This window comes from Leucopleurus acutus (assembly GCF_964270905.1).
Source record: "Leucopleurus acutus genome assembly, chromosome: 5".
In the NCBI taxonomy this organism is placed as follows: Eukaryota; Metazoa; Chordata; class Mammalia; order Artiodactyla; family Delphinidae; genus Leucopleurus; species Leucopleurus acutus.
In genome coordinates, this window is record NC_139147.1 from 711,755 (window position 1) to 738,700 (window position 26,946).

General features: G+C 60.0%; 1 protein-coding gene across 8 annotated transcripts; it reads right to left on the bottom strand.

The window, feature by feature from the left end:
* On the bottom strand, positions 1-26,946 carry PCBP3 (poly(rC) binding protein 3). Of its 8 annotated transcripts, none has more exons than XM_082839628.1 (13): positions 26,797-26,946; positions 24,621-24,644; positions 23,446-23,478; positions 22,969-23,085; positions 22,008-22,139; positions 21,085-21,213; positions 17,981-18,055; positions 15,030-15,071; positions 5,585-5,660; positions 5,090-5,149; positions 2,234-2,286; positions 1,268-1,437; positions 1-138 (listed from the first exon to the last, which is right to left on the bottom strand). In XM_082839628.1, exons 1-13 carry the CDS (start codon positions 26,863-26,865, stop codon positions 102-104), a joined length of 1,017 nt encoding a protein of 338 aa, XP_082695754.1. In that variant the 5' UTR covers positions 26,866-26,946; the 3' UTR covers positions 1-101. The 8 variants fall into 8 exon arrangements, with proteins under 8 accessions (XP_082695754.1, XP_082695753.1, XP_082695751.1 ...); XM_082839627.1 differs by having other exon boundaries at positions 5,585-5,663; XM_082839625.1 differs by having other exon boundaries at positions 5,585-5,663; positions 17,912-18,055.

Consider the following 26,946-nt stretch of genomic DNA (forward strand, 5'->3'; position numbering starts at 1 on the left):
GTGCATCTCTAGGGCACAGACACCTTCCATAGTAAAGAAACCTCTATATCTGCAAGGGGGTGGGCGGTCTGCACAGGCGAGTGGTGGGGACGCCGGCGGGGTTAGAGCGCGCCCATCCCGGTGACCTCGGACGTCAGCCTGGAAGAGACAAGGGCACAGGGCACAGGTCACCACGTCCTCACAGACGGAGGAGCCCTTAGAGGCGTGCGCCTCCCTCTTCATTGCCACGGACGGTCCTGGCTCACAGCGCAGTGGCCACTAGCTGAGGACCGGGGACCAGAGCCACGGGGCCTTCCTTCCCCGCCACAGGGCCCATGTACCTGTCACCACATGGGGCGTGACGACAGCCACCAGGACAGGCCCAGGCTGCCACAACTGTTTCTACAGCCACTGCCGGGAGGGGCGTGGGAGTGACCCTGCCAGGGAGAGGGACGCAGGGCCCTTGTGCCGCGGCTCTGGAGGCTTCCTGGGTGTGGTCGCCCTCAGCAGGGAGGCCGAGGGAGGTGTCCGCTATGCCCAGGAGCTCCGCCCTGGCTCTCCGGCCACAGGACCTCCCTGTGCCCCAGCGTGTGGCCTCAGACCCTTGCACGGTTCCCTGGCAGCCGCCCACCAAGTGTCTGGGTCGGGGGGTCTTTCCAACTACAGATGTGAGAGAGCAGAGAAACCCAGTGACCTGTTCCCTGAAACTACAGAGCCTTTCATGCTGACCTTCGATGACCCCAGACCCAGGCCTCTGCCGAGCAGAGACCGTGGGGTGGGCACAGGGCAGGTGCTGGCCAGGCCACCCCCAGCTTGTCCCCGTGGGCAGAAGGCCGGAGGTCCCAGGAAAGGCCAGTGAAGCAGCCCCCCTGCAGCTCCAAACCCCAGGGACCTCCCGGGTGTGCAGAGCTGGCAGCACAGCTACGAGGCTGGCGGTGCCGTCACAGGGCCCAGACCCTCCCACTGCACAGGGACAGGCAGGGCGCAGGCTGGCCCTCACAGCTCCCCGTGGCTGTGAAGAGTGAGGCCCAGAGGCTTGGCTTCAGACGCCCCGAGTCCGTGTGGACGCTGGGCTCCCCACAGTTTGCCGCCTAAGGCGCCAACGCCTGGCGACTTGTCTGGGGCCGTGCGGGCACCACCGGAGGTGAAAGGTCAGGTGTGAGAGTGCAGAGGAGCGTGTGGGCCCGCGTCCACCTGGAGACTCTCCCCGTCACGCTCCACACCCCCCCCGCCCAGCCGGGAGAGAGAAGCCCCGGGAGGCAGCCCCGTGCAGGCTGGCCGGCCTCACCTGGCGTTGATGAGGTACTGGGCAAGGCTGATGTTGGCCGGGGTCCCCGTGATGGTGATCTGGCGCTCTGACGACCCCTCCGTGGCATTGGCGATTTTGATCTGCGCTCCAGACATCTGTCGAATTTCATTGATTTTGGTCCCCTGGCGTCCAATTATGCAGCCTATTAGCTGGAAGAAAGGACGGAGGAGCTTCTTAGAGGAGAATCCACCGCAGCCCGTGTGCGTTGCCGAGCCGCTGGGGAAGCTGCCGGAAGCACTGCCTTGGCCCGCCCACCCCCAGCACGTCACAGGCTCCAGAGGGAAGAGGCACGCCCACCCCCCTCGTGCTGGAGGACGGGAGCCCGGGTGCCTGGCCTCTGCTTGGCCTCGACCGCAAGAAGTCCCGACAAATCAAGACACAGCGGCTATGCGGCCGCATCACCCGGCCCAGCGTCCTCCGTGGGCCCGAGGCCATGTTGGCCCCTCTAGGCCACGCCCCCGGGCTGGAGGGATGTATGTTTGAGTGGACACGGGAGCTGGAGAGGCCGTGTCCCCAGCCATCACCATGCCGCCCTCAGGCAGCTACCCCTCTAGGACACGTGCCCCACACCCACCCTGTTGTCTTGGTTTGGGGATCGGAGTCAACATTCTTAGGATAAACCAGGGATCCAGAGGGTGGTTGGGAGATAACTGAGTGTGTGAGGCGAGTGTGTGAGGCCCTCCGAGGGCCCATGGAGCACTTCTGGGCCACCTACTCTGAGGGCTGACCCTGAACCAGGCAGGGCCTTCAAATGGGGGCAGCCGGGGTCCCCAGGCAGCCCCGGCATCTGAATTCCGAGTCACCCCTGAAGCGCCACCAGCTGCTTCCTTGGCTGGTATCTTGGGGGTGATATCACCCACCCCCATGGGCATTAAGCTGCTTAACCAGGGCAGGGAGGGGAGGGGCACACACGGGCTCAGGACGGGCGGGGCCCGGCATACTCACATCATTGGGAATGGTGAGCTCGTGAGTGCTGGCGGGGGGGCTGGCGTCCAGACCTGGGCACAGTGAGGGGAGACGGTTAGGCGGGCAGAAGGCTGCTCGCGCTGCACCCGGCGCTCGGCCCCGCTGGGCCGATAGGCAGGCAGGGCCGGGGGCTGCCCAGGGGAGGGTCTGCACAGCCGGGGTCCGCGGCCTGTGAGCGCTCGGTCCCAGGCTGCCACCACCCTCCTGACCCCAGCGTCTCTCAAACAAGGAAGAGGAACCCAGCAGGATGCAGGTTCACTTCTTCGTTCTGGGCACGACATGATGTCACTTGTCTGCTGTGTTGTGTAGTCTCTCGAGACGCCCTTCACAGACACCCTGGTGGCTCTGCCTGGCGCCCCGAGAACGGGCCGCACTGGTCACGCCAGTCCTGGGTGCCCACCCTCCCACCCCCAGACCCGACAGCAGGCCTCCTCCGCTGCCCCTGTTCCCTCCCACGCTCTGCGGACCCCGCCCCCGGGCAGCGCTTCCGGTGGGGGCAGGGAGGCCCGAGAGCCGGGCAGCGGAGGCCGTGCCTTTCCACAGGGCGTCCTGGGCTGAGACCCAGGCCCAGCTCATCACACGCCCAGCTTCTGTCTTTACCAATGTCAGCTCAGCACCCACCAAGTCAGAGCCAGCCTCTCAGGGTTCAAGGACGAGATCCACACTCACTTTGGAAACAGTGATCACAAAACGCAGGTGGGATGTGAGGGGCCCAGAGGGGACGCAGGGTCTGCCCTCGCGGGTGAACACTGTGGCAGACACACTCCTGTGTACGAGGCGCTTCCATCCCGTCGGGAGGCGTCTCAAACTCAAAGCCCACAGCCGAGACCCTGCTCTTCCTTCCCCAGACCCGTGTGTCCCAGTGTCGTGGGTCCCGCAGCTCAGCCCAGACCCGGAGCCCCCAGCTCCACCCACCTTCCCCGTGGCACATTATCGCAGACCCGGCTCACGCACCTTCGGAATATTCCGGAACCTGCGCCCTCTTCCCACCCCACGCTCCTCCCTCCCTGGCCCCTGCCCCTCAGGCTAATCCCCACAAGGCCCCGAGGGGTCCCAACAAAGGCGACTGCCCGGCCCCCGGCCCCACAGGCATCCTCCTCCATGGCACGTGTGTCCCCGGAACCAGATGTGCCGTGGCCATCGGTGTCGAGGACACAGGGACCCGGTGAGACTGGGCCTGTTCTGGGGCCCGCGGAGCACGGGGCTCAGCTATGCTGAACGCACTAACTCACCCCAGACCATCCATCATTTTTCTGTTTCACAGCTAAACCTGGAGTTTCTGTTCTTTATCTCTTTTCATAAAGGTATTTTCAATACAGTTACTTAGTTGTTCAACCAACTATAAACATTCAATCCTTAGTGACATTTAAAATGTCACTTAAGAGATCTCCTTGGTCCCAAGTCCTGTGCGGTGCCTCCTGGTTTGGGTGACACAGCTGGGGGGGTCACACCTGTTCACCTATAGCTTATGATGTTTGATCAGGGGGCTTCTTTTAAAAGGGGCCGAAGTCACACCCACTGGTGAGCTTCCCATGAGCCACGAACGCTGCTTCCCCAACACGAAGGCCAGCTGCCTGGGAAGCGGCGTGGCGTGGCCTTCAGCGTGAGGACGCAACCACCGCCCGGCCTCCCTGACCCGCGGCCGTGGCGGGAGTGTGCGCGTGCAAGTGTGGTGTGTGAGCGCTCTGGGTCCCATGGGGCCTTGGAGAGGGAGGTCGTCACGGGGGCATGTGAACACGGGTCCCACGTCCCCGAGGCCGTGCTGGGAGGGCCGCGTCGGGGTGGGGTGGGGGCCGTGTGTCCCAGGTAAGCCCGGTGCTTGGAGTCCCCAGGTCGTCTCCTGGAGACGATGGCTGGGCAATTATCTGCAGTCACGTTATAAACTGTACAGACACCCAAACATGTGTTATCACCAGACACATAACTTTGTAAAGGTTGGTATCCAGTTCCCAAATCAGAAACATTCTATAAATGCTCTTCTCTAGTTTTCACTCATTCAATTCTGCATTAACTTAAAGGCTGCGCCGAGAAGCCCACAGTGAGCGCATGAAGCATCAGAGCTGGGGTCCCAGCTGCAGAGACGCCTCCTGAGCCCCGTGGTCTCAGCTGGGCCCACGTGGTCCTGAGGGATGGGTGAGGGGCGGAGGCACCCTGAGGCCCGGAACACACCAGTGGGGGTGACAGCTACGACCGCTGCACACAGGCCTCTCCCGCATTTCCCCTTTAGCCGGCACTCGCTCTTCTGCTCTGATCCAGGCTTTCACGAGGCCCGTGTGGGTGGGGATGGGAGCGTGGGGGCCGCCTCCCTCCCAGGGAACCTGGCAGGTCCGGGCCACATGCCTCCAGGGGCTTTGCTCCCCAGTGGCCTGTCAGCGGGCCGCGCCCACTGCTCCAAGCCTGGGTGACAGGACCTGTGGATCCATGCCCTGCCCTGCCCTGCCCTGTCCGAGGAGTGTTTTAGTGCAAATCCAGGCCACAGTGATCTCATCTCCCATGAAACACACTTCTGGAAGGCACACAGCGTGGTCAGCCCTTCACTCCAGACCCCCACACGCTGTGCCACTGGGAGAATAAATGACACACAGGTGGGGCCTCTGGATGACAGGGCAGCTGTGCCCCGAGCCCAGTCAGAGCCGACCCACCACGCTCCCAGCAGGAACGGGGCGGAAGCTGGGAGCCGCGTGTGCAGACCTGGGGCCAGCCACTTGGGCCCCGGCCCTGGGTGGCGCCGGCGTCCCTTGCCCGAGGCGCTTGGCCAGCAGCCCCCTCGCCCCCTCCTCCCGCCAGGTCCCCTCCTGGCCTGCTTGCTCTCCCTTCAGCGTGGTTTCCTTTTACCTGACGACTGGCCCATCAGATTTTGAGCTTCTTCGGAGGAGTGTAAAGGCAGCTTTTCTCCTGGAGAGCAAAGAAGAAACAGATTTAATGTTTTGCCCTCAAGGAGAGAAGCAAGGTCACTTCAACTAGGGAAGCTCAAAGTCTGACTGGTGCGCCACTCTGAGCTACGGGGACGCCATCCCAGGCGAGCCGCCCTGCGGGTGCACCACCTCCTGCAGGAGGGCCTCCCCGACGGCTGGTGGGCAGCAGAGAGCAGGGTGGACCCTCGAGGGGGGGGTGTCTCCTTCAGGAAGGCCAGCTGTAGGGTGACTGACCCGTCATGGAGACGCACAGAGATACCCCCACCCACCCGCGGCAGCGTGCAGAGCGCCGTGTCCCTGGCCCTCACTCCAGAGCTGTACTTGTTCCGTTCACTGCCCTGAACACAGACCGCTCGGAAAGAGAAAGGCCCCAGGTGAGAAGAGAGGAGGTCAGAAAGGGCGGCTGGGTACGTACCGGGGAAAGCGGGGTTGGTCTGTCCGAGGGGAGGAAAGGGGGTTTGCTGCATGGCCAGCTGGTGGAGCTTGGTCAACTGCTGGGGTAGGAGGGACACGAGAGCTAAGAAGGTTATTGTCATCGAGTACAAGTCACACCAAATTAAAAACGCGTAACGGAAGTCTGCACAGATAGATAGAAAGGGGGCCATGCGACACATGGCAGACGCAGCAGCACGCAAGGACTTGGCCTGGGATAACCAAAGGGCCGTGTCGGTTGGCAGGCACACCGAGTCCTTCCCTCCCTCGGCCCCCGGCCAGGCGGGCCCCCGGGCTCCACGGGGAGGGTCTAGAGCCACAGAGCAGGACCCGCTGGGCCCCAGGTGCCTCAACGTCACGCTGTCACTCGCGGGACCCGCTCACATCGGTGGGTCGGCCCCGGGCCTGGCCCACCCCACGGCCGGCATCCTCCCCCACAGGCCCTCGCTCTACCCATGGGGCGACTTGGAGGGGCCACCTGCGGGGCCCACCGCCCGCCCCCTGCGGCCTCCAGGATTACAGGAAGCAGTGCTGGAAGGCTCCACCGAGGGAGCTGCAAGGGCCGCCAAGAGGGTGCAGGGCTCCTGTGCGGGGTCCGTGCCTATGCCCCTTCCCCCCACCCCCCGTGCCCCATCCCTTGTCACCTGCCCCTTGGCCCCCATCCCCCAGCCACTAGACATTGGTGGGGGCTTTGAAATGCAGTTTCTTTAGTTATTTTATCTGAGCTTCACTTCTTAAATAAACACTACAAATAACAGAAGATAGGGGCTGTCTGAATGCTGGGACCCCCGGCCTTGGAGACTTCCGGGCATGTCCTCAGCCCTGGCTCACCCACTGGCCCGGCCCACATCTCCAGCCGAGCGGAGAGCGGGCCAGGACATTCCAGGACGTGCACTCAACTCCCAACCTTCACAAAGGAAGCCCAGCCCGAATGCTTCCAGAGCCTGGAGGCCGGCATGGGGCCTCCAGAGAGCCCCTGCGGCTGGCAGGTGTGGGCACCCAGGGAGCATGGAGGGCGCCCCCAGGTGAGACGAGCGTCTGACCAGTCACCACGTGGGTCCCATTCTGCAGAACGTGTCGGGGTGGGGGCAGGTACGAGCGCCGGGATCTCCACGTCCATGGCCTTCACGGGCGAGCCCTCGGGCGACAGAGGAGTGGGTATGCTGCTGGCCTCCCAGGGGCCAGGCGCACTCTCCTAACAAATGCCGAACACCCCTTCCCAGTACGTGGGGGATCACGGCTGCCCCACGGGGGCTCCTCCCGAGAGCCTGCCACCCTGTCACGTGTCCGGCAGGTGCGGCCGTGGGGACAGGGCTGGTGGCGCGCTGGCCGGCCAGTTCGGCCTCCTCCTGCCTCCACAGGTCAGGGTCCAGGGGCCGAGCCGTGCCCAGCCTGTGGCCTCCGGGCACACCTTCCCGGTAGAACCTCCGCTGTGCTGCCGCTGGGATGTGGGTGGGCTGTCGCTGCAGCCAAGCTTTGGTGTCTCCTGGCCGCTCCTGTGGCATCTGCCAGTGTGGGGCTGTCTCTTCCCTCCCTCCCTCCCCGGAAACGGTAGGCCCACCGTAAAAGCAGCCCTCCCCCACCCCAGGCCTCTCCCCACTCTGGGGGTGGGCCTGCTCGGGGAGAACCGGCCTCATCCCAGATTCAGGTGTCATGCCTGGCAGCTCTGGGGCGGGGACGTGGTGACCTGAGGTCAGATTCAGCTCTGAGAGTCCCCAGTGAGGGGGCGTCGGGGGCCGACAGCACACCTGCTGCCCGGCAGGTCTGCCCTGTGACTGACACCACTGAGCTAAGCGTGGCCTGAGCAGACATGCACAGAAGCCCCCTGAGAAGAGCGCACCCGGGAAACACCGCTATGGGGACACCAACCCAAGTCTTGGGGACAAGAGGTGTGACGGGACCCGTACCTGCCATGCCACGGGCGAGGTGACCCCGCAGGGAAGGCGCTGAAGGGTGGGAGACCCCGCTGCGCGGCTCGGGCACCCTAGCAACGGCTCCTCTTTCCAGGGGCCCATAAGAAATGTGGCAAGGACCCATGGGCGTTGGGGCATGAGGGTGTGTGTGGGGGGCACCGACTGGGTCCTGCAACCCCGCCTCCCCTGAGCACATCGTCACCTCGAATCACGGGGACACCGGGCGGCGTCTGCGCCCCGAGCCCACCTACACGGAGCGCTGGAACCGGGTCTAAGGTCTCCTCACAAGGAGGTAACACAAGTTCCTAGGATGGAGGAGGAAACCCCGTCCCTGGAGACAACAAACATCCAGTTGGCTGTCCAGAGCCCAGCCCAGGGCAGGCAGGCCACCTGCTCTGACCGTCACTGGGATTTCGTGCAGACACCGCACTGGTGCAAGAAGAGCCTCCTGGCGCGGGACTGGCGTCCTGGGGGTTCCAGCCCTTCACCCGGGGCCGGGGGTCAGCGGGGAGCCCGAGGGGCGGCCCTGTGGCACCTGAAGGGCTTAAGGGGCCTTGGCCAGGCTGCTCTCTGCTCCTGGTCTGCGATGTTACCCCCGTCACATGCTTATGTGTCCGACAGCCGGGCTGGCATGGTCCCCATGAGGGCAGGGCCCTCTCCTATGTGTCCCTGAGTCTCCAAGAGTGCACTGCTGTGCGTTGGTCGAGATGGCAGGGGAGAGCGGGGCTCTGGGGGCGGGAGAACTGGTCGGAGTCGCCTCCAACACTGATCAGCTTTGTAGAGATGGGCACCTCTGGTCTCCGTGGGCCTCGTGCCCCTGTCCGCGAGGCCCGGTGCCACGTGAGGGATGGGCAGGCTGAAGTGCTGCCCACGTGAGTTGGGGGTGAATGAACATCGCAAACCAGCGGGGCGTCCCCACCTGGCCACCCACAGCCCCTGCACCCGCGGGCGCTCCTCTGGTCTCTCCATCACCTGCTCTCAGTTAAATGGGTGAGCCCGCCGGCCCCGCATGTTATAGGCACAGCCAGATAACCCGCGAGGTGGGCTCCGCTGCACCTGCAGAGTCTGGCACGCAGAAGCTCAGGGATTCAGGCCCTGACCTGTCCCACTGCAATGGATTTGCTGCTTTGTATGAAACAGTGGCCGCACCAGCAAATAGATCCCCCCTCAGGCACCCACGAATACAAAGTGACATCTTGGGAAGGACTGACCGGACGGTGGTGCCTGGAGGAGCACCCGTCCCTCGAGTGGGTGGGTGGATGGGTGTCAGCTGGCATCTCTCTGTCTGTTAAGGCTCTGGCCTTAACTTTGCCTCCATTTCTACATTTGTAAAGGAGGGTGCAGCACTAAGTGCTAAGGGGACTTCCCACTTTTCGAGATATTTATGCCGTAAAACAAAACAAAACGAGAATCAGACTTTCTAATCTGGCCAGTGCCTACAAACCACTGCGAGGGAAGATAGGAGGGGAGGGTGGAGGGCGGAGCCAGCGGGCAGGCGTCAGTCACAGACATTTCTCCATAACTGCCTTTTCCACCAAACTCTGTGTCAGAACATAAAACATAGACAAACACTCGACAAGTCAGAAGGATTCATAAGCGCACGGCTCCACGAGTCATCAGCAGACGGACATGCCACGCGCCAGCGCTCGCATCTAGGGACGGGCCGCCTCGTGGTTTAGTCTGCGAGTCCCGTTTCCCCTTCTGTGAAATGCCTGTGTCTTTCGCCCATTTTTCTCTTGGGTTGTTTTTCGCTGATTCACGTAAACGTATGTATTTCAGATACTAATCCTATTCCAGTTATATGTGCTGAAAAGATCTTTCTCCACTCTCCTTATGGAGCCTTGAGAGAAACAGAATTTAAAGATTTTAATGTAGTTGAATTCATCACTATTTTCTTCATGGTTTGTGCTTCTGCTTTAGGAAATCCTTCCCTGATCTGTGAACTGAAAGATACTGTTTTCTTCTAAAAGTGCTACATTTTTCTCTCTCGTGTGGAAGTTCTTGGTACACAAGGAGTGGGTGTTTTGTTTACGTTGTAAAGACTATCCTATCAGATGTCGTCTGCATGACTAGCTTGGTGATTCTTGGCTTTTCCTCTTTCACGTAAAATTCCAAACAGCCTGCGGGGATTTTGTGTGCGATTGTACTGCATCTGTACCTCGACCTGGAAAGATCTTTGGTGTCGTTTCCAGGAGGATCGTGTGTCTCTCCATTCACTGTGGTCTTCTGGTCTTCTTTAACTTTCAATAACGACAAGATTTTTTTTTTAATTCACCTTTTAATTATTGATTTCAATTTAATTGCTCTATGGGGAGAGAGTCATCTATCTGATTCCCATTTTTGAAAGATGCTGAGTCTTCTTTACGGTCTAGGGTGTGATCAAGCTGTGCAAACGTTCTCATGAATTCAGTGGCTGTGCTGGGGGAGTGTTCGGTGCACGTCGGTTAACTCGGGCTCACGTTGCACTGTCAGAATCTCTGTACTTGTCTACTTGGCCTTCATTGAAAGAGGTCTGTTAAGGTTCCACTGCAACATCTGTTAAATTCTCTTAATGGTTTGTTAATTTTTTCCTTTATATATGTTTGAAGCTATGTTTTAGGTGCAAACTTAAATGTTTTATCTTCTAGTGAAGTATTTATCAATAAGTAATGACTAAGTAATTTCCTGTAAAGTTTTTTCCCCCCACTAATAATAATAATGGTGTATTGTTTCGTTGGGTTAGTATTTTCCTAGAATAGATTTTCTGTTCTTTTAATTTTTCTAGGTCCTTATTCTTTTGGTGCGTCTCTTGAAAAAAAAAAACTGATATATTTTTTTGTTTTTGTTTGCTTGTCTTTTTGTTTAGCTTTTCTTAAAAAACCCTCCGACAGCCTTTTTTAACTGGAAAGTTTCTCCCGCTTTGATCACAGTTACCCACAGATGTAGATGAATTTCTGTCATCTTATTTTAATTGTCCTGATCTTCAAGGGTTTCTTTTCTTTTTTTCATTCCCTTCCTTTTGTGCTGATTAATCTTTTCCTGCCACCCGCTTTCCCCTCCGTACCTTTATGGAAGTTATGAAAGTGAACGTGTTTCTGATAGTCACCACTTTGAAATTTTAACACGTACATTTAGTCTTTTTTTTTTTTTTTTTTGCGGTACGCGGGCCTCTCACTGTTGTGGCCTCTCCCGCTGCGGAGCACAGGCTCCGGACGTGCAGGCTCAGCAGCCATGGCTCACGGGCCCAGCCGCTCCACGGCATGTGGGATCTTCCCGGACCAGGGCACGAACCCGTGTCCCCTGCATCGGCAGGCGGACCCTCAACCACTGCGCCACCAGGAAAGCCCCATTTAGTCTTAATTCAATATCTTTGCCTTCCTCCTGAACGATACAATGACCTACAGGATGTTTTAATCCCCTCAGCCACATCCTAATCTTATGTATGCTGTCGGTGCCCATTTAGCTCTGTTATGTTAATCCCAGCAATTAAATAGCATTGATTTTGATTTTAAAAAGTTTGTTTTCATTGACCCAAATGTTTAAATTTTAATGTAGTCAAAAATATCAATGTTTTCTTTATGATTTGTGCTTATGTTAAGGAAAGAAATGGTAATTTTTTTTGCTCACCGTTCTGTCTTGCATTTATAGCCTTCCTTCTGGGATCATTCTCCTTCTACTGACCGGCGTCCCTTAGAAGGTCACAGCTGTTTGTCTGCAAACGTCTGTAACTTGGGAGACCCTCTGGAGGTTGCTTTTTAGGTTGACAGTTGTCTTCTTTTCTTTTGCCACCACAATCGCTCCTTTATAACACTCCTTCTCTCTCTCCTCTCGGAAGATTCACTCTGGTCTTTGGTGTCACGCGGCTTTACTTGGACGGCGTCTAAAATGGATTTTGTTTGATCGAGTTGGGGATTTCTTGGGATTCCTGAATGTGAGGTTTTTTTGTTTATTGATTCTGAGAAATCCTCTGTGCTCATCTCTTAGAAGCTTCCCTCCCTCCATCCTATCCACTAACCCTGGGGCTTCAGCTGGATCTGTGTTCTCCCTTCTCAGTCCTCCTTATCGGTGTTTCTCAGACTTTCCGTGCAAACAAGTTACCCAGGGTCTTGTGAAAATGCAGATTCTGATTCTGGGAGGGGCGGGCTGAGGGCCGTGCCACTGAAGAGCTCAGCTCCGAGGAGAGGGTGTGCAACCCCGGGGAGGGGGCGGGGGCAAGAGTTAACCTGCCCCTGTTTCCTGCTCTGCGGCAGGTGAGGCCGGGGCGCCTCCCCGCCACTCCGAGCTGCGAAAGGAGAGGATTGAAGATCGTTGGATCTTGGAAGAACAAAGAGCCAGAGGTGCAGGTGTCGGCGGGGTGGCCGTGCAGGGCTCTCACCAGAAGATGCTAGGAGCAGCCTCAATGGCGCCTCCCTGTGGGCTCCCGGAGGGGGACACCAAGGAGGTGGGCGGGGAAGGCACTCCATCCCTGGCTGTGTCCACTGTGAGCAGAGCCCCAGGGACCACCGTCTGCACGGGATCTAGCTGTGCGCTCCCACTGGTTTCTTCTACTTACTATGACTCACTCGTCCCAGTGTCCCCACTGCTAACTCTCTAAGTGACGAGCTTCCCGGCTAACACGGCGCCCATCTACCCCCAGATACTCAACACCCTCTGCTGGGACCCAGCGTCGCGGGGACCGACAGCTCTGCTGCTCCTGGCCCCCAGCCCTGGCGAGGGCCCCTCGAAAGCCCATGTCCAGGCTCCAAGGGAGGCCGCCGGCCCAGCTGGCTTCTGGTCTCGATTCTGCTCGCTTCCAGCACTCCTTTAATGAGGGGATGCTAAGTAAGGGAGTGACTTGGAAACTTTGAAGAGTAGAAATAAGATTCACACGTGAGGGCGTGCCTGACGTTGACTGATTTCTCCCAGAAGAAACCAATTTCTTCCTGGTGTAATCAGTACAGGGACAGAAAGAGCGGAGGTGGGAGACAGCGGTGGTGGCCATGCTGTGTCTGTCCAGGCTTCGCATCTGCTCCTGCGTCCTGAGTTGTGGCCACCATGGTCCTTCCTCGTGTCTGAAACTACACCCGACCCCTCGGGCAGGACCCGTGGGCGGCCGTCCTGGAGCATTCTGGCCACAAGCCGTGACCAAGGCCTGCAGCTGCGACAGGCCCAGTCATTCAACAGTCCTTGGCTTCTCCGAATGCCCAAGAGCTATGAGCTTCCAGAAGGATTCTGGTAAAACAAGGGCCGAGGCAGGCGAGAACCTGGAGGGAGACTGGTGAGGGTGGGGCCCTGATTCCTACGTGGGTTCAACCAGAAAGCAGGAAAAACTGCACACATTTTAGCTCTAGATGAAGAAATGCTCAGCTCTAAGAAATGTATTTTCTCAAAGTCTGTGCCTGACTTAGGAAGGAATTAACGGCTGAGATGACAGTGGGGTGTGTGTCAGCCACTGGGGTTGAAATATTCAAATGGTGTATTCAGTTACCTTATAAAATAAATTAGTACTTCCTGTAATTATTATATTTGCATTCTAAGAAATGAAGCTTTTAAAAAATTCCTACTGAATATTAAGCTCGGATAAAAGTGCCTTCCTGGCCGTGGTCACTCGTCACCACTTTATTTTGTTTTGAACGAGTCTTAGTGATGGTCCAAGCCTTCACCTTTGCATTCCTGCAAGGACAGCATTTATCAAAGTCCTGCTCTTCTGTCCTTCCTAACAGTTGCTCCGTCACACGTGCGGCCTGGGGAATGCAGGCTCCTTCACAAAAGCCCTTTCGCCATAAAAAACCAAGTGTTTCACATCCCTATCAAACTCAATGAGGCAACCATGTAATAGCTAGCTATAAATTAGTTTAAAATCCGAAAAAAAATTGAAACTACCCATTTTTCAGAGATACTGAGACAATCACACGGAAAGAGCAAAACAACCAATTGATTTGAAAACCAACCAACCAAACCAGTCAAAGTCCCCCGGCCTCGCTCGGTGCGTGTGCCCTGGCCTAGGGAATCCAGACCAGGAATTCAGGCCTGCAGCGCAGAGGCCTCGGGCAGCAGGGAAGCACAGGTCTGCCATGGGCTGCGGGTCGGAGCCTCATCTCAGACCTGCTCTGGGTAAACCGCCCCTCATGGCCCAGACCACCAAGTGTGCTGAGTTCTGAGTCTGCTTTTGCACAGATGCTTTTCCAAAGGCACAAGGCCACCAGCCACGGGGAGTGAAGGCTGTGCCACCCTGTAAACCGGCTTCTCCTCCGATCTCCGTCACGCCACGCGGGCGCTCTACTGGGGTCCACGGAACCCACACGCCACGGTGCCCGTCCCGACCCCACCAGTGCTACGCTTTGCTCACTCCACATGGGTGACGGGCTCCCTCCCCGGGTTCCAGCACCTGCCGTGCCCTGGGTCACAGCCAACTGTCATGTGGGATGGTCAGGATGGCCCCCAGCCCCGTCTCCACCAGCTTCCTCTGACTTTTGATTCATGTGTGTTGCGTAATGAGGATTTTTTTAAAAAGGAAAAGCCGTTGGTTTTTCTTTTCTATTCAATAGAAATGTCCTGCAATGATAGTGAATTGAATCTCACATGTACGCAGTGTCGGTGAATTCTTATAACTCTCCTTGCCCTGACTTTACGTCTTAAGGCGGCCGGCTCTTCACCTGCCAGTTCAAAAGTGCGAGCGTCTGCACAAGATGGGCGGGCATCGCTGTCACCTGCGGTCCCTCTGCCTGGACAGTGCCCGCCCCCCACTGGCTCTCCGAGAGCAGCGCACGTGGACCCACCTTCCCAGGACAGAGGACACTTCTTGGGTCGGACCTCAGCTTGCCGTGCCTGCGGCCGTGGCACACAAACCCACCCACCTCTTCCGTCTCTTCCCCGCACCCCGCTGCCCGGGCCAGCAGCGCAGGCCTCACGGCCCAGCCTATCTACAGCCCCGTGGCCTGCGGCTCCCCTGCAGTGTGCTCGGGGCGTCCAGTCCTCCAGCAGCAACACTGCGCTCAGACTGGAACCCAGTCCGGAGCGGCCCTGGGCGTGGAGCGCGTCCTAATGCTAGAACAGAGCCTCGTCTGCCGCACGGGCTCCCAACAGCCTGGATCTCGTGCATGCACGGACCCTGCTCCGACTGGGGCCTGAAAGGGAGCATGTAGCTTCAGCAGTTGTTCAAAGCCCATCCAAGGTATCCCGGCAGCCCTGCTCATGACACATCACCTGCCTGCTCAGGTGCCCACGGGGCCCAAGCTGTCCCCGCCCACGAGGGCAGGCGCCGGGGACAGAGCAGGCCCGTGGCCCCCGCCCGAGGCCCCACGTGCGCAGGAATAGCCGGGACTGCAGCCACAATCAAGACAATTGGACGTCAGGCCAAGTCCTCCACAGGAGCAGAATCAGTGCTAAGAGACTAAAGGTCACTCAGGGCCGTATGGATAGGACACAGGTCAGGAACACTGAGAACAGTATTAATATTATGGTGTAATATTAATATTAGTAGCGATGGACAGCGGCATGCAGGTAGGAGGGAAGTGGAGACGAGAAGAGAGGTGAAGGGACAGAGTAAAAACTCACATCTGGGTGGGGGATGGCGTACTGTCCCTGGATCGTGTAGGCCTGGAGAGAGAGAGACACCGTCAGCTCGAGAAGCGGCAGCCATGTGTCCCCCACCGCGGCCTCCCCTGCGGGATGAGGGCCCTCCTTGGGAAGGGCTTTCCTGCAAGCAGGCCCCGGGCCCTCTGGTTAAGGCCTTCCCCCTTCACGTAGGAGAGGCGACCCTCCCAGGGCCCGGGGTGCAGAGATTGGGGGCAGGGTCCTGGCATCGAGCCTCCCCCCCGGGTCCCTCGGTGGCTGGAGCTACAACCAGACACATGGTGGGGCGAGGGGGGGGAGGGGAAGGGCCAGGCAGCCGGCTTCCGACTCTCACTCCCTTGCCCCTCAGCTGACAGTATCTAAGAACGAGCTGGTGACCCTCGCTATGAGTCACTGATTATTAACCCTTTGAGAATTTAAGCGGCTATCAGAGTAAACACTTTCAAGACATATTTACTCCAAGAAACCCAAACAACAAAACAGAAAACTTTAAAAGTTGACTCAAAACCAATTTTGGGAACGCCAGATTAAGTAAGAAATGCACCCAAATCAGCCACAGGTTGGCCGATCGCCCTCCAGCCTCGGAGGACGGGCGGCCGTTGTGACTCGGGGGCAGCACGCTCTTGGCGCAGCTCCCAGAGGGGCTTGTTTTGCCTTCACCGTGTCACTTGCCTTCAAGACAGTGACTCGGAGTAGCCGCAGCGTGTGTGTGGGCCCCGAAGCCTCTCCCACCGCCCGCCCCGCCTGCCTCAACATTCCCTCAGCCAAGATGCTTCCAGAAACTCACAGCCAAAAAACAAACAAACCACACAGAGTCGAGGGAGAGTAAAGACAAAGACTTGCCACTGGGACTCGGTGACGTGGAACGTGCGGCACCAGCCACGCTAGGCCTGCAGGTGGGGCAGGTGCAGAGCCCCCGTCTGGGGGAGGCCCGGGCACCTCGTGGGGAAGGAAAGGAACCTGACCAGAAACAGCACGCATCGGGGAGGCTGTGCGTGCTCGGGGCCGTGGGACGCCACCAGGCACTGTGCCAACGTGTCCCCGAGCGTGACAGGCCCTGGGACAGTGCTGCCATGTGCTCCCCGACTGGCCGTTCTTTATCCCAGACACTTTCAGTTTCTGACTTATCTTTTCATCACTCGGGTGTTATGGTTTCTAGTTCTACTGGAAGTGCACGGACCGCCTACCATCGTCTCAGGGCAGAGGTACAGACAGACGACAGGTCACAGGTTCCGTCTGGATGAAATCTTTATGGACTGAAACTGCTGGGATGGCAAGAAGTGCCTCTCGGCAGCAGGGGCGTGCGGGCATCTTCCCCGGGACAGGGGGAGGCGGGAGGCTCTGAAGCCTGGGTGCGCAGCGCGTTCTGCACGCGGGCAGGGAGGGCCCGGGGCCTGGTACAGTGACCCCGCTGCCCGCTACCTGCAGCGCTGCGGTGACCCTCCTGTGACTCTGTCCCCCACCGACGACCAACACTAGTCAGTCGCTGGCCACACTACCTGTCCCTGGGGCGCAGGCGCTGGGTTAAGGTGCTGAGCCCCTGTGAAGCCCACGGCGGCGGGGCCCTCGCTGTCCTGACTGGGGGATGGGTGATGCCCTGCTTTGCCGGCCGGGGCGGGGCTGGGATGGGCCCGGGAGGCTGCCAGGCTCTGCCTCATGTTAACATGCCTCCCCTCTGAATAAAGCCAGCGCTTCTCCATGTGGAATCATCGCGGGCTTGCTTGCTGGGGCTGAGGCCACGCAGGTAACTCACCTGCCGCTGATCACGGATGCACGGCAGGAAAGGAGCTCTGAACGTGGCGGGCCGTCTGCGGCTGGCCTGAACCACGGGGGCCGCTGCCCCCTCCCCCCGGGGATTCGCCACAAACGCTGCCGCAGGAGATCAGACCCTGCCCTCACCTCACGGGGCTCAGTGGGAGAGAAACCGGACAAGGTTCTTTTACAGAGCAGAGAAAAACGTGGCGAGTTTGCATTTGCCTCTTTTCCTTCTCGGCCCGCCCGTCCTGGGTCATCTGGGAAGTCTCTGTCTTAACTCTCCCTTGAACAAGGCACACAGCACTGCCACCTGGACGCAGAGCTTCTCCTGGCACACTGGCCTGGCCTTTGCAAAGTCCCTCAACCGCGGCTGCCGTGACCCTGCTGTGAAGGGACAAAGCGAGCTCCTGGCGGACGCCTCTGAGCCCGGTGCCCAAGGGCAGAAGACAGGGCACGGCCCCCCTGTCGGCCCCTCCAGGTCCCGCTAAGCCAATCACTGGCCTCAGACAGAAATCTCCATGACCCCTGGTTTCCAGGCCCTCCCTGGCAGGAGAGAAAGCTCAGGGGCTCCCACCAAAACAGCAGGTGTGTGAAGTGGCCACGGCCGGCCTGCTGGGCCTGCGGCCAGCGTGGGGCAGGGTGGAGAGAGAGGGTCGTCCCTGTAACGGGATGCCCAGCTGGCCTCCCCTTCATCCTTGTCTCTCCCTCACGTGCTCCTGGGGGGAGCTCGTGTGTGGAAAGTTGGGAACGTGTATTTCAGGGGAGATGGGGCCAGTTCTCACAGTCGTAGTTGCCTCAACCAGGAGTCATAAAACCCCTGGTAACGCTCGCAGCCCTTGCTGCCTCCGAGCTTCCTAAAAACACCAGGAAGCTAGACTCGGGCGGTGCTGCCCGGCTGAGCAGGCCTGAGCCCGGACCAGGGTCCTCCTGGGCCCGGACGCCACAGGGCATCCGCCTCGGCCCTTTCTGTCCGCGGACGCTGCCCGGTGGGTCTCTCTCGCGGTGGCCCGCATCCACCCCAGGGCTGGCTGCGTGCCGGGAGAGCTCTGCGTCCAGCGTGCGCGGGGGACACGTGCACGTGAGGAGGGAGAAAACCTGAGTGCACTAACGGGCAGCGGCGGGGGCTGCAGTAAGAGGCTGAGGTTGGCAGTGGAGGCCGAGAGCGGCTCGGCTCTTACCTGACCACCTGCAAAAATGACAGGGGTGGAGGCGGGCTTTGGGCGGTAGGGAATGGTGGCACCTTTCGGTGGGGACTAGGAAAAGGGACAGGAGAGGGAGAGAGAGCGTCAGAGCAGCTTCGCAGCGGGCAGTCGTGAGGCCTCCTTCCGACCCCCCCGCGCCCCCGCCCTCCCCAGCCCCCAGGTCCGCCCGGGACCACCGCCCTACACACAGCCGCAGCAGGAGGCGGCGGGTGGCGGGTGAGGCGGGTGGACGCGCCCCCGCCCGCGCCCGCGCCCGCGACCCTCCCCAGGCGCCAGCACAGGCGCCGCGTTCTGAGAGGGGCGGCCCCCTCCTTCAGTCCTCGGGAAAGAGCCCCCGGGGATTCGGTGCCAGTGCCGGGGCTTCGCGTGGCCCGGGCTGACGTTCAGTCGGCATAATCACAGGAAAGTGAGAAACATCCAACTTCACTGTTTAAGAAAAGAGCCATCATTTGATGCACCTTAGAGTCCAAATGAAATAGTCCACAGCTGTGATGCAATTCGCTACAATTTCCTTTCATTATTCTGTGTCCAAAAGTATAGGATTCATATCTTGGGGTGAACGATATTCTCAAGCACCAGAAGTCGGCCAGATTCTGATGATGTCAACCAGACCCCTTGGTCAGAAGCCATCAGGCCCTCCCCTGTCCCCTTGCCTGGGTGACCGTCTTCCCTGGGAGCAAAGTCCACAGGGCTGGGCCTGGGCTGTTGTCGGGAGTCCTGAGTCAGCAGCACCACCAGCCAGAGACAGAACTTAGGGACCAGGGTGGCCTGTCTTTGCTGGGACTTCCTGCGGCCATTGCCCACCCAGGCCCAGCCACCAGGCAGTGTGACCTCAGAGTGACCCAACCCAAGACACACACAGGGAGGTGGGGACAGCAGAGGGGTTGGCAGCTTCAACTCTCAGCCCAGGCCATATCATGCGACCTTGTCCATGCTGCGTGCCCTTGAACACACTGTGTGACCTTGGATGTGTGCTGGGTGACCTTGAACACAGTGTGACCTTGGCCTGCTGTGTGACCTTGTGGAGAGCAAGAGGGGCTGCTTCGAGGGCCCGTGTGCTGACCGCATGTGGGTGACGCTGGGCTCCTGTCCTCCCGTCTCCGGCTCGTCTGAGGTCGTGTCCAGGCGCCTCTGCAGCGGGGTTCTCTGTGGTCTCAGGGCGATTAGGGGTCACTGGGCAGGAAGCGTGACTACCCTGAGTGATCGTTTCCGCTGCGAAAGGAGGACTCGGTCCGCTGCGAAAGGAGGACTCTGCTGCTGACCCCACTCCATCCCTGAGCTGGGGGGTGGGCTCCCCACTTCTCAGCCTCAACTGTCACCTTGCTCCATGGTGCACTCCGACCCCGCCGACGGCAGCGCCCGCCCTCCGCTGGCCCTGATGGCCATGACGCCCGGTTCCCTTCGAGCTGACCTCTGGTGGAGGGAGGCCTTCTGAGCATACGCCCCCCCACCCAGGGCTGCGGGCCCGACCCTCACGTTCTCCACCGATCCGCCACTCTTCGAGCAGCCCCTCCCTCCTTCGGTAGTGATTTCATGGGCGGAGCCCCCCACCCCAGAGGCCGAAACTCCAGTCACTCTTCATTTAACATCGGACCAGGGGCTCCTAGCTGCGGTGACGCTTCCTCCCCCATAAGTGGCTGCTCCGGCCTCCGGGGGCTTCGTGACACCAACGGCAGGAGGCTTCATCCCCGTCCCTCGAGGACCGCTCACGCCTGCCCATGTGCTTCAGCGTTCACCGTTTCACAGCCCTGGGGGCACCAGCGCCCCACAGCCGACGGGGTCAAGCTCTCCTGTGGGGTCACGTCTGACCACAAACGTGGCACAAGCAAGGCCACGTGGGAGGGGGCCTGAGGAGCCCACATGTCCTGTTCTGACCTCGTCGGGGACACCAGAGGCGGCGTCCCTCCTGGAGCGGTTCACGTCACCCCGCCTCGCCCGGGCACCGCCGCCCACCAGGCCGCTTGGGCATCTGCCACACTAGGGGTGCCGGGCCCTGCTTGCTACCCACCCTCACGGCCCCTCGCGGTCCCAGCGCCGGGACTGAAGAGAACACAGATCCTCACCGTGACCAGCGTGTGGGGAGAGCTTCAGAACAAAATATCTAGAAAAACATTTTTGATTTCCCAGCATCATACTTCAGGAAAATAAAAGCGCTACAAATTTTTTTCTAAGGAGTTGGACATGGTGCTTTAACACCAAGTCAAGTACAAAAGAGGGAGAGCCCACCGCTGCCCCCGCCCCGAGGCTAATTCCTGCAGGAGACTGCTGTCACCTCAGGCAGACCCTCCGGCAAGGGCTCCGGGCACGGGCACGGGTGGGGGGGGGGGAGGGCCCAGGGGGCCGGGCCACCAGCACAGGTATTGAAACCTTTCGTTTGAGGCACGATGACTTCATTTTAGCTTAAGAAAGACCAGCAAGTATTATTGATAGCTTCAACTAATCTTGCAGCGGTTTGGGTATTGACTGAAACTTCAATCTTGGGTTTTTCTTCCCTCAGATTTTCGAGAGAGGCTTTTCCTGCTCAGCTGTGCCTCCCTTGCTTCTCCTCTGGTTAATCCTTATGTTTACTTCTTTCCGTCTTCAAAGTTGGGGCGTTTTCGTGTGCTTTCCCTAAGTCCTGCTCATTGTACCTCGGCGGCGTCTCTGATGCCCGCAGGCTGGGCCCACGCAGTGGGGTCCTGTCCATGGAGTGGGCCTCTTCACTCCATCTGCATCTCCAGCCCGGACCTGGCCCCAGGGCACACCTGCACCACTTTTAAGGACTGACCCTTTGCTGAACGACCCTCACACCACGGACTGCTAACCCTTTATCCAACTCCAGAAATGAGGGGAGGGGCTCACGCTCCCCACGTTCTCCGTTCGCCCCCCAGGTCCCCAGTGAAGACGACCGACCCACCCGAGTTGGCAGGAGCCTGCACCCCAGCACAGCTCTCACTCAGGCCATCCCTGAGGCCCGCCCTCACGCGGCCCTGACCACATGAAGCCTCAGGGCCCCGAGGCCTCCGGCGCTCAGAAGCCCCGGCCGGCACGGAGTGAGGGGCAGGCTGGCGAGGAGCCCTGGACTTGTGGACAGACTGTACCTCCAGCATGACCACACAGATCTGCTTGACACACTGGATGATGGCGTCGGGGGTCCCCGAGATGGTCACTGCCCGCTCCGTGGAGTTGGGCAGCATGTCCCCGGCCACCTGGACCTGGGCACCTGTGGACTGGAGAGACCAGGCGTCGGAAGGGACCCCACCGAGCGGGGCAGTGTGCACTGCAGCGGCACTTCCTGGGTGCCCCCGGGGGCGTCCAGGGCACAGCACGCCTTGGGACACCCCCCGACACTGCCCCAGGTCACCCCCCCCACGCCCTCTGCACGCTCCGTCTGGAGCCCCCGGGGCAGCCCCATCCAGCTCAGCCCGCCGCTGCCAGGGCGCCGCGGACCTGGGGCAGGGCGGGCGACACTGGGTGCGGAGCGGCATCTCAGGAGGCAGGGTTTTTTTCAAATGTGTGGAATTCTCTCTCTCTGTGGAGTCTGAGGTCAGAGAAAGACGGATCCCAGTCACAGGGCCTAAAGCGAGTGGCCATCTTTCCTGGAAGGAATCAAGCCTGGGGGCTGCCATCCTTTGGGGAAGGGAAGGCCTCGGGCTTTCCTTGGGAGAGGAACTTGTGAAGGTAAGGTGGGCCCCTCAGGCAAGCCCCACCCCAGCTGGGACGGCTCAGCGACTCTCAGGAAACGGGGCCTGGCAGTGGGAGCAGGGGCCTCCTGGGGAGCAGAGCCCGTGCCCTGGAGCCCAGGACTGGGTGGAGGGGTGCCACGGCCACGTCCCGGGAGTCAGGCCTGGGCTCCTCTGCGTGACGCCCGCAGCGGGGGCTCCCACGGCCACTCTGCCTCGTGGCTCGTCCCTCCCCTGCCGCAAGCTCTGTGCTGCAGGGTCTGCAGGGACCCGGCTAGTGCTCTGCCCTAGGGACCTCCTGACTGCCCACGCTCGGCTCCCGGGTGGGGAGGGCTCGTTACCTCCCTGATCTCCTTGATCTTGGAGCCGCCTTTGCCGATCAGGGACCCGCACTGGCTGGCGGGGACCACCAACCTCAGCGTCACCGGGGGCTTGCTGGTGGCCGGGCTGTTGGTCATGCAGTTAATGATGTCCTGGGGAGGGAGAGGCACGTGCGTCGGCCGCAAGAGCCTAGCAGGCTCCCTGTCAGGGGTGGGGGAGACGAGGACGAGGGGGAGGCAGAAGCACGATGGCAAACAGCTGAGGGTGAACAGCAGGAGGACACGGTGGCCGGGCTGGGCTGCTCACAGGGGCTGCGAGGCCGGGCCAGCCTCAGGGGACGAGGTGGGGGGCGGCTGGAGAACACAAGGGGACCCCCAGGCGTGCACGTCTGTGCAGTCGCGCTGCTGCCGCAGGGTGGGGCGCAGACGCCCAGGGTGCCTGGACTCAGGGTCCGCCCTCTGTCCCTAAGGCCTGGCGGGCAGAGAGGGGCTTGGACAGAGGGGGATCCATTTGACAGAAGGACCTACTCCCCGGCTTGATCACCCTTCCAGTAAAGACACGAAATGCATCTCCGATAACTTCCAGCAATTTCAGAAATCTCGGAAACACATAAAAAGCTTAAGGTTGGTCTCTGACAGACGCACACAAAGGCGCACAGACACACAAATGCGCGCAGGTGTCCCGGGCCTGGCTCTCCCTGTGTCCGTCCACATCCGAGCCAAGCTAAACACGCTGGGGGTCAGCTGCTGTGGACAGGGCTGAGGCCTGGACGTGGCCGCCTCACTGCCGGTGCCAGGCCTTCTCTGAGGACTCGTGGTCTGGGGGCAGGCCCCGAGGGACCGCTCAGTGAGGGAGGGGGGCCTTGGGGGAGGAGGGACCCTGGTCGGTCACCAGGTGGACTGGAGGGGGCAGTCCCCGGGGAGGCAGAGGGGCTGAGAGGTCCCCTCTTCCGGGATAGGGCTCCCCAGGGGCGCCCCTTACCTCCTCAAACTTGTAGGCGATCATGGCAAAGGCCTTGAAGATGGCGTCTGTCGGGCCCGTGATGGTCACGATTCTTTCTGGGCAGTTTCCTTCCGAGATGTTGATCCTTGCCCCGCTCTGGGAGGGAGATACGCAGACCCCAGAAACTGGATTAAAGCCTTGGGGCCGGCAGTAGGCTGGATCCTAGGGCCTACTGACCACCGGGGACTCGTGCAGGCTGGTGGTGCCCGAGCCTCAGCACCGATGGCCGGTCCTGTCCTACTGTGCTGGCTGTGACCCGGTCATGACTGGGAGGGCACCTGAACTGCTGGTGTGTGCTTCGGGGCTCCGAATGGCCATCCCTCGCTCACATCCCTGCCATGCGGGGCTCCCGGCGGGTCCCGGCCGCGTGGGGCTGGGCGCAGAGCTGCTAGGAGGCCCTGGCCTCCTCCCTCCTGCCCTCCCAGAAACAGCACGCGGCTCAGGGCGCCAACTCACCTCTTCACGCATCTTCTTCACGGTCTCTCCTTTCTGGAACAGAAGTTCAGACAAGGGAGGGGGTCACTCGGGCTTCCACCACAAGCACGGGAGGCTGGGCGCCCCAGCCCTCGAAGGTGGGCTTCAGGCCCAACATGCATGACTCCCCAGTTGGCCCGCTACCTCGCCCAGGGCACAGGCTGTGGGCTGGGCAGACCTGGCCCCAGGGACCCGATGCGGCTCCACGTTTGGCCTGGGCACCTGCTCCACGGGGCGGGTTTGCACCCGTCCCCTAGCCTCACCGCCAGCAAAGCGGGGACCAGGTCCTCGGGCGATCCCATGAAGAACTTGTGAAAAGAAGCCTGACTCTGAGCTCTGGGGGCTCCCCCACCATTCAGGGACCACGAGGGACCAGCGAAGCCAGAGACGGTCACAAGGAATGGGGGTGCGGGGTCCTGGCCCACCTCTCTCCTACACACACCCAGCTTCCAAACCAGCGCTCACTTTCCCCAGGGGAACGTTTCTTTGAGAATGGACTCACCACCACTCAGGCCGGAGGTGGGAGACTGCTCCCAGGAATGCACGTGGGAATTGGTCCTGAGCTTTCAAACCCGGGAGGAATGACTGGCCACCAGGGCAGGTGGACAGTGGGGCTGTCTCGGGGGGTGACTCCCCTGCTCCCACAGGGCTGGAGAACGGGAAGCTCTGCGACCAGCCTCATGGGGGTGCAGCCTGAAGGCGACGGGGCAGGATTCCAGCGGGATCCCCACTGCTCGCCTGGCACGCACCGTGCACGGCTCACCCCCTGCACAGGGCTGGTCCACACCTCACTGTGCCTCTGAGATATCCCGGTAGAGGCAGAGTTCACACAATAGTTACCTTCCTGGGACTTCCCTGGTGGTGCAGTGGTTAAGAATCCGCCTGCCAATGCAGGGGACACGGGTTCGAGCCCTGGTCTGGGAAGATCCCACATGCCACGGAGCAACTAAGCCCGTGCACCACAACTACTGAGCCTGTGCTCTAGAGCCCGCGAGCCACAACTACTGAGCCCACGTGCCACAACTACTGAAGCCTGCGCGCCTAGAGCCCGTGCCCTGCAACAAGAGAAGCCACCGCTCACCGCAACTAGAGACAGCCCACGCGTAGCTACGAAGACCCGAGGCAGCCAAAAAAATAAAAATAAAAAAAATAATTACCTTCCCGATGATGCTGCCAACTTCCTGTAGGAAAAGAATCACAGAAAGATGATGTCATAGAGCAGAAGGAGCATAAATCCTGTGACAGGCGCCGAGGCCGTCCAGCTTCCGAGTCGTGAGTGAGGAAGGGAGACTGGATGGTCAGGAGGGAGCGGGCAGGCAGGCTGCCCTGCCTCTGACCGACAGACAGACAAAGAGAAAGAGAATGGCCAGCTGCTTTGCAGATAAACATGTCAACAGGTACCACCTGCGCACTTAAGGCCTCAAGGAAACCCTGCGAGAAATGGATGAGAGAGAAAATCTCCCCCAGTGATTCTGTGATGCATAAAAATGTAGCGCTGCTATTGCTGTTTGACTGTTTTTAAAAAGGTAGAACGCTGAAAGACTCTTGAGCACACCGCCATGGTTCTAAAGCCTGGGGCCCGCAATGGCTCAGACGCGCTCCCGGCCAGGACTGCCCGTCGCAGCACCTCCCTGCCTGGGACAGACCCACAAGGCTCGGCCACGGCACCTCAGGGAGGCGTGGCCAGCCTGCTTCCAGCTGCAGAGAGCAGCTTCCACAATCAGACTCATCTTCCTTATTACCGTGAAGCCCTCAGCGATCACAGTGTCCTGGGGAAACGCCTCAGTTCTGCGAGGCCAGGAGGGCGCGTGTGCGGCAGGGGCTGTGGCAGCAAAGGGCAGCTGGGCACGGGGTGGTGGCTCCTCCGGCAGTCAGGGCGCCTCACCTCCCAGGGGCAGGGTTTGGTACTTGCTGTGGCAGCAGCTGCTGGAGGTGGGGCCGTGCATCTGACCTCAGACTGTCCTCCACGGTACACACCCAGCTCCGGACAGCCTTGACCGAATGCCACCCACCCTGGGAGCAGGAAAGGCGGTCAGCATCCCTCCATCACGGAAGGGGAGGCTCTAGGTGTGAGCACCAGCTTCCGGAAATCTAGGGAGAGCAGTGCCCCAGGTACTATGCCAGCCCCTACCGTCCCCTGGGTTTCTCATGGTACAAACACCAGACAGAGGAGCCAGGATGAACCCTGTGCTATTGGACTGGAATAGGGGGTGTGAACTCAGGGAGCCCAGTTTAGAGATAAATATGCAAATGTGCGCAGACATAGGTGTGTATAATTCTACACACACCCACACACACAAGCGCACGCGTGCGCGCACACACACAAACACATATTCCCTAGCTCTGTCTGGGGCCCACAGTAGCCCAAAAGCCGTGAGTACCCCATGTGCCCACCTCTGGGCTCTAACACCATCCCACCATCCTCCACTCAAGAGAGTTGGGTTCTCTACAGAAACGGCTGATTCCAGGACCAGCAGGAAAGTAAGGATGAGCAACAGCGGTACGCAGAGAGGATGTGCAGTCAGAACGGTGGGGCCCCCCAGGAGGACACACGCCAGCTTGGTGGGGCGACACACGCCAGCTTGGTGGGGCAACCACGCCAAGTCGGGGACCATGTGAGCATCAAAACTAATAATGACAGTGCGGGGACAGCGTGGGGACAGCGTGGGGGGTGATGTGAACAAAACAGCAAACCCTGCGTCCAGGAAGCCATGATTGAAGCAAGGGTGGCACACAGGACGTTCACGCAGCACCTAAGTACCCGCCAGCAAAGACGCCCTGATGACTGTGGAAGAGGAGTTGGGGAGATGCCCAGCAGGTGCCCCCCACCAAGTGACACCCTGAAATCTGGACTACCTGATAGGAAAGCTTCTGTGACACTCCTGCCAATGGTGAGGAAACGTCAGAAAAAGCCAAAGTGAGGGACATTCTTTCTACAAAAGAGCTGGGTGGGAACTTTGCTTTCAAAGCAAAAGGCAAAGGAAGCGTGGGGAGCGCCTGTCTGAAGGGCAGCCCTGGGATGACCGGTGCACTTGAGTGGGGCCCTAGCCCCCTGGCCGGCACGTGTGCATCAGTGTTAGTGTCCTGGAGGAGAATGCCCTCGCATGTAGAAAACACACTAGGGCACAGGGGATGGGGCAGCAGGCGGGCAGCTCAGTCGCGAAAGGTTCTGGGAGAAACGTCATTTGGAGTCGGAGGTTGCTTAGAATTTAAAAGCCTCATATGAAACGAAGACCCCCGTGGTGGGCGTGCCTCCCCGCCCCTCTCCCGCCCCCGTACCTCCCCTCTCCGGTGGGCGTGCCTCCCCTCCCCTCCCCTGTCCCGCCCCTGTACCTTTCCGTGCATGAGCAGGCGGATGGTCAGCGTCACGTTCAGGCCACCTTCTGAGACCTTGGACTCCATCTTTCTTCCAAAATGTAGCTGGGGGTGGTGGCTCAAGGTGCCGAGGGTGCCGTGAGGAAGGACAGATGGGGCCCAGATGGT

Coding starts and splice junctions, on each gene's coding strand:
- PCBP3 (XM_082839625.1), bottom strand. CDS start 26,865: ATGGAGTCCAAGGTCTCAGAAGGTGGCCTGAACGTGACGCTGACCATC. Junction 23,479..24,620: donor TTGGCAGCATCATCGGGAAG/GTAATTATTTTT, acceptor CTTCTGTTCCAG/AAAGGAGAGACCGTGAAGAA. Junction 23,086..23,445: donor TGAAGAAGATGCGTGAAGAG/GTGAGTTGGCGC, acceptor TCTCCCTCCCAG/AGCGGGGCAAGGATCAACAT.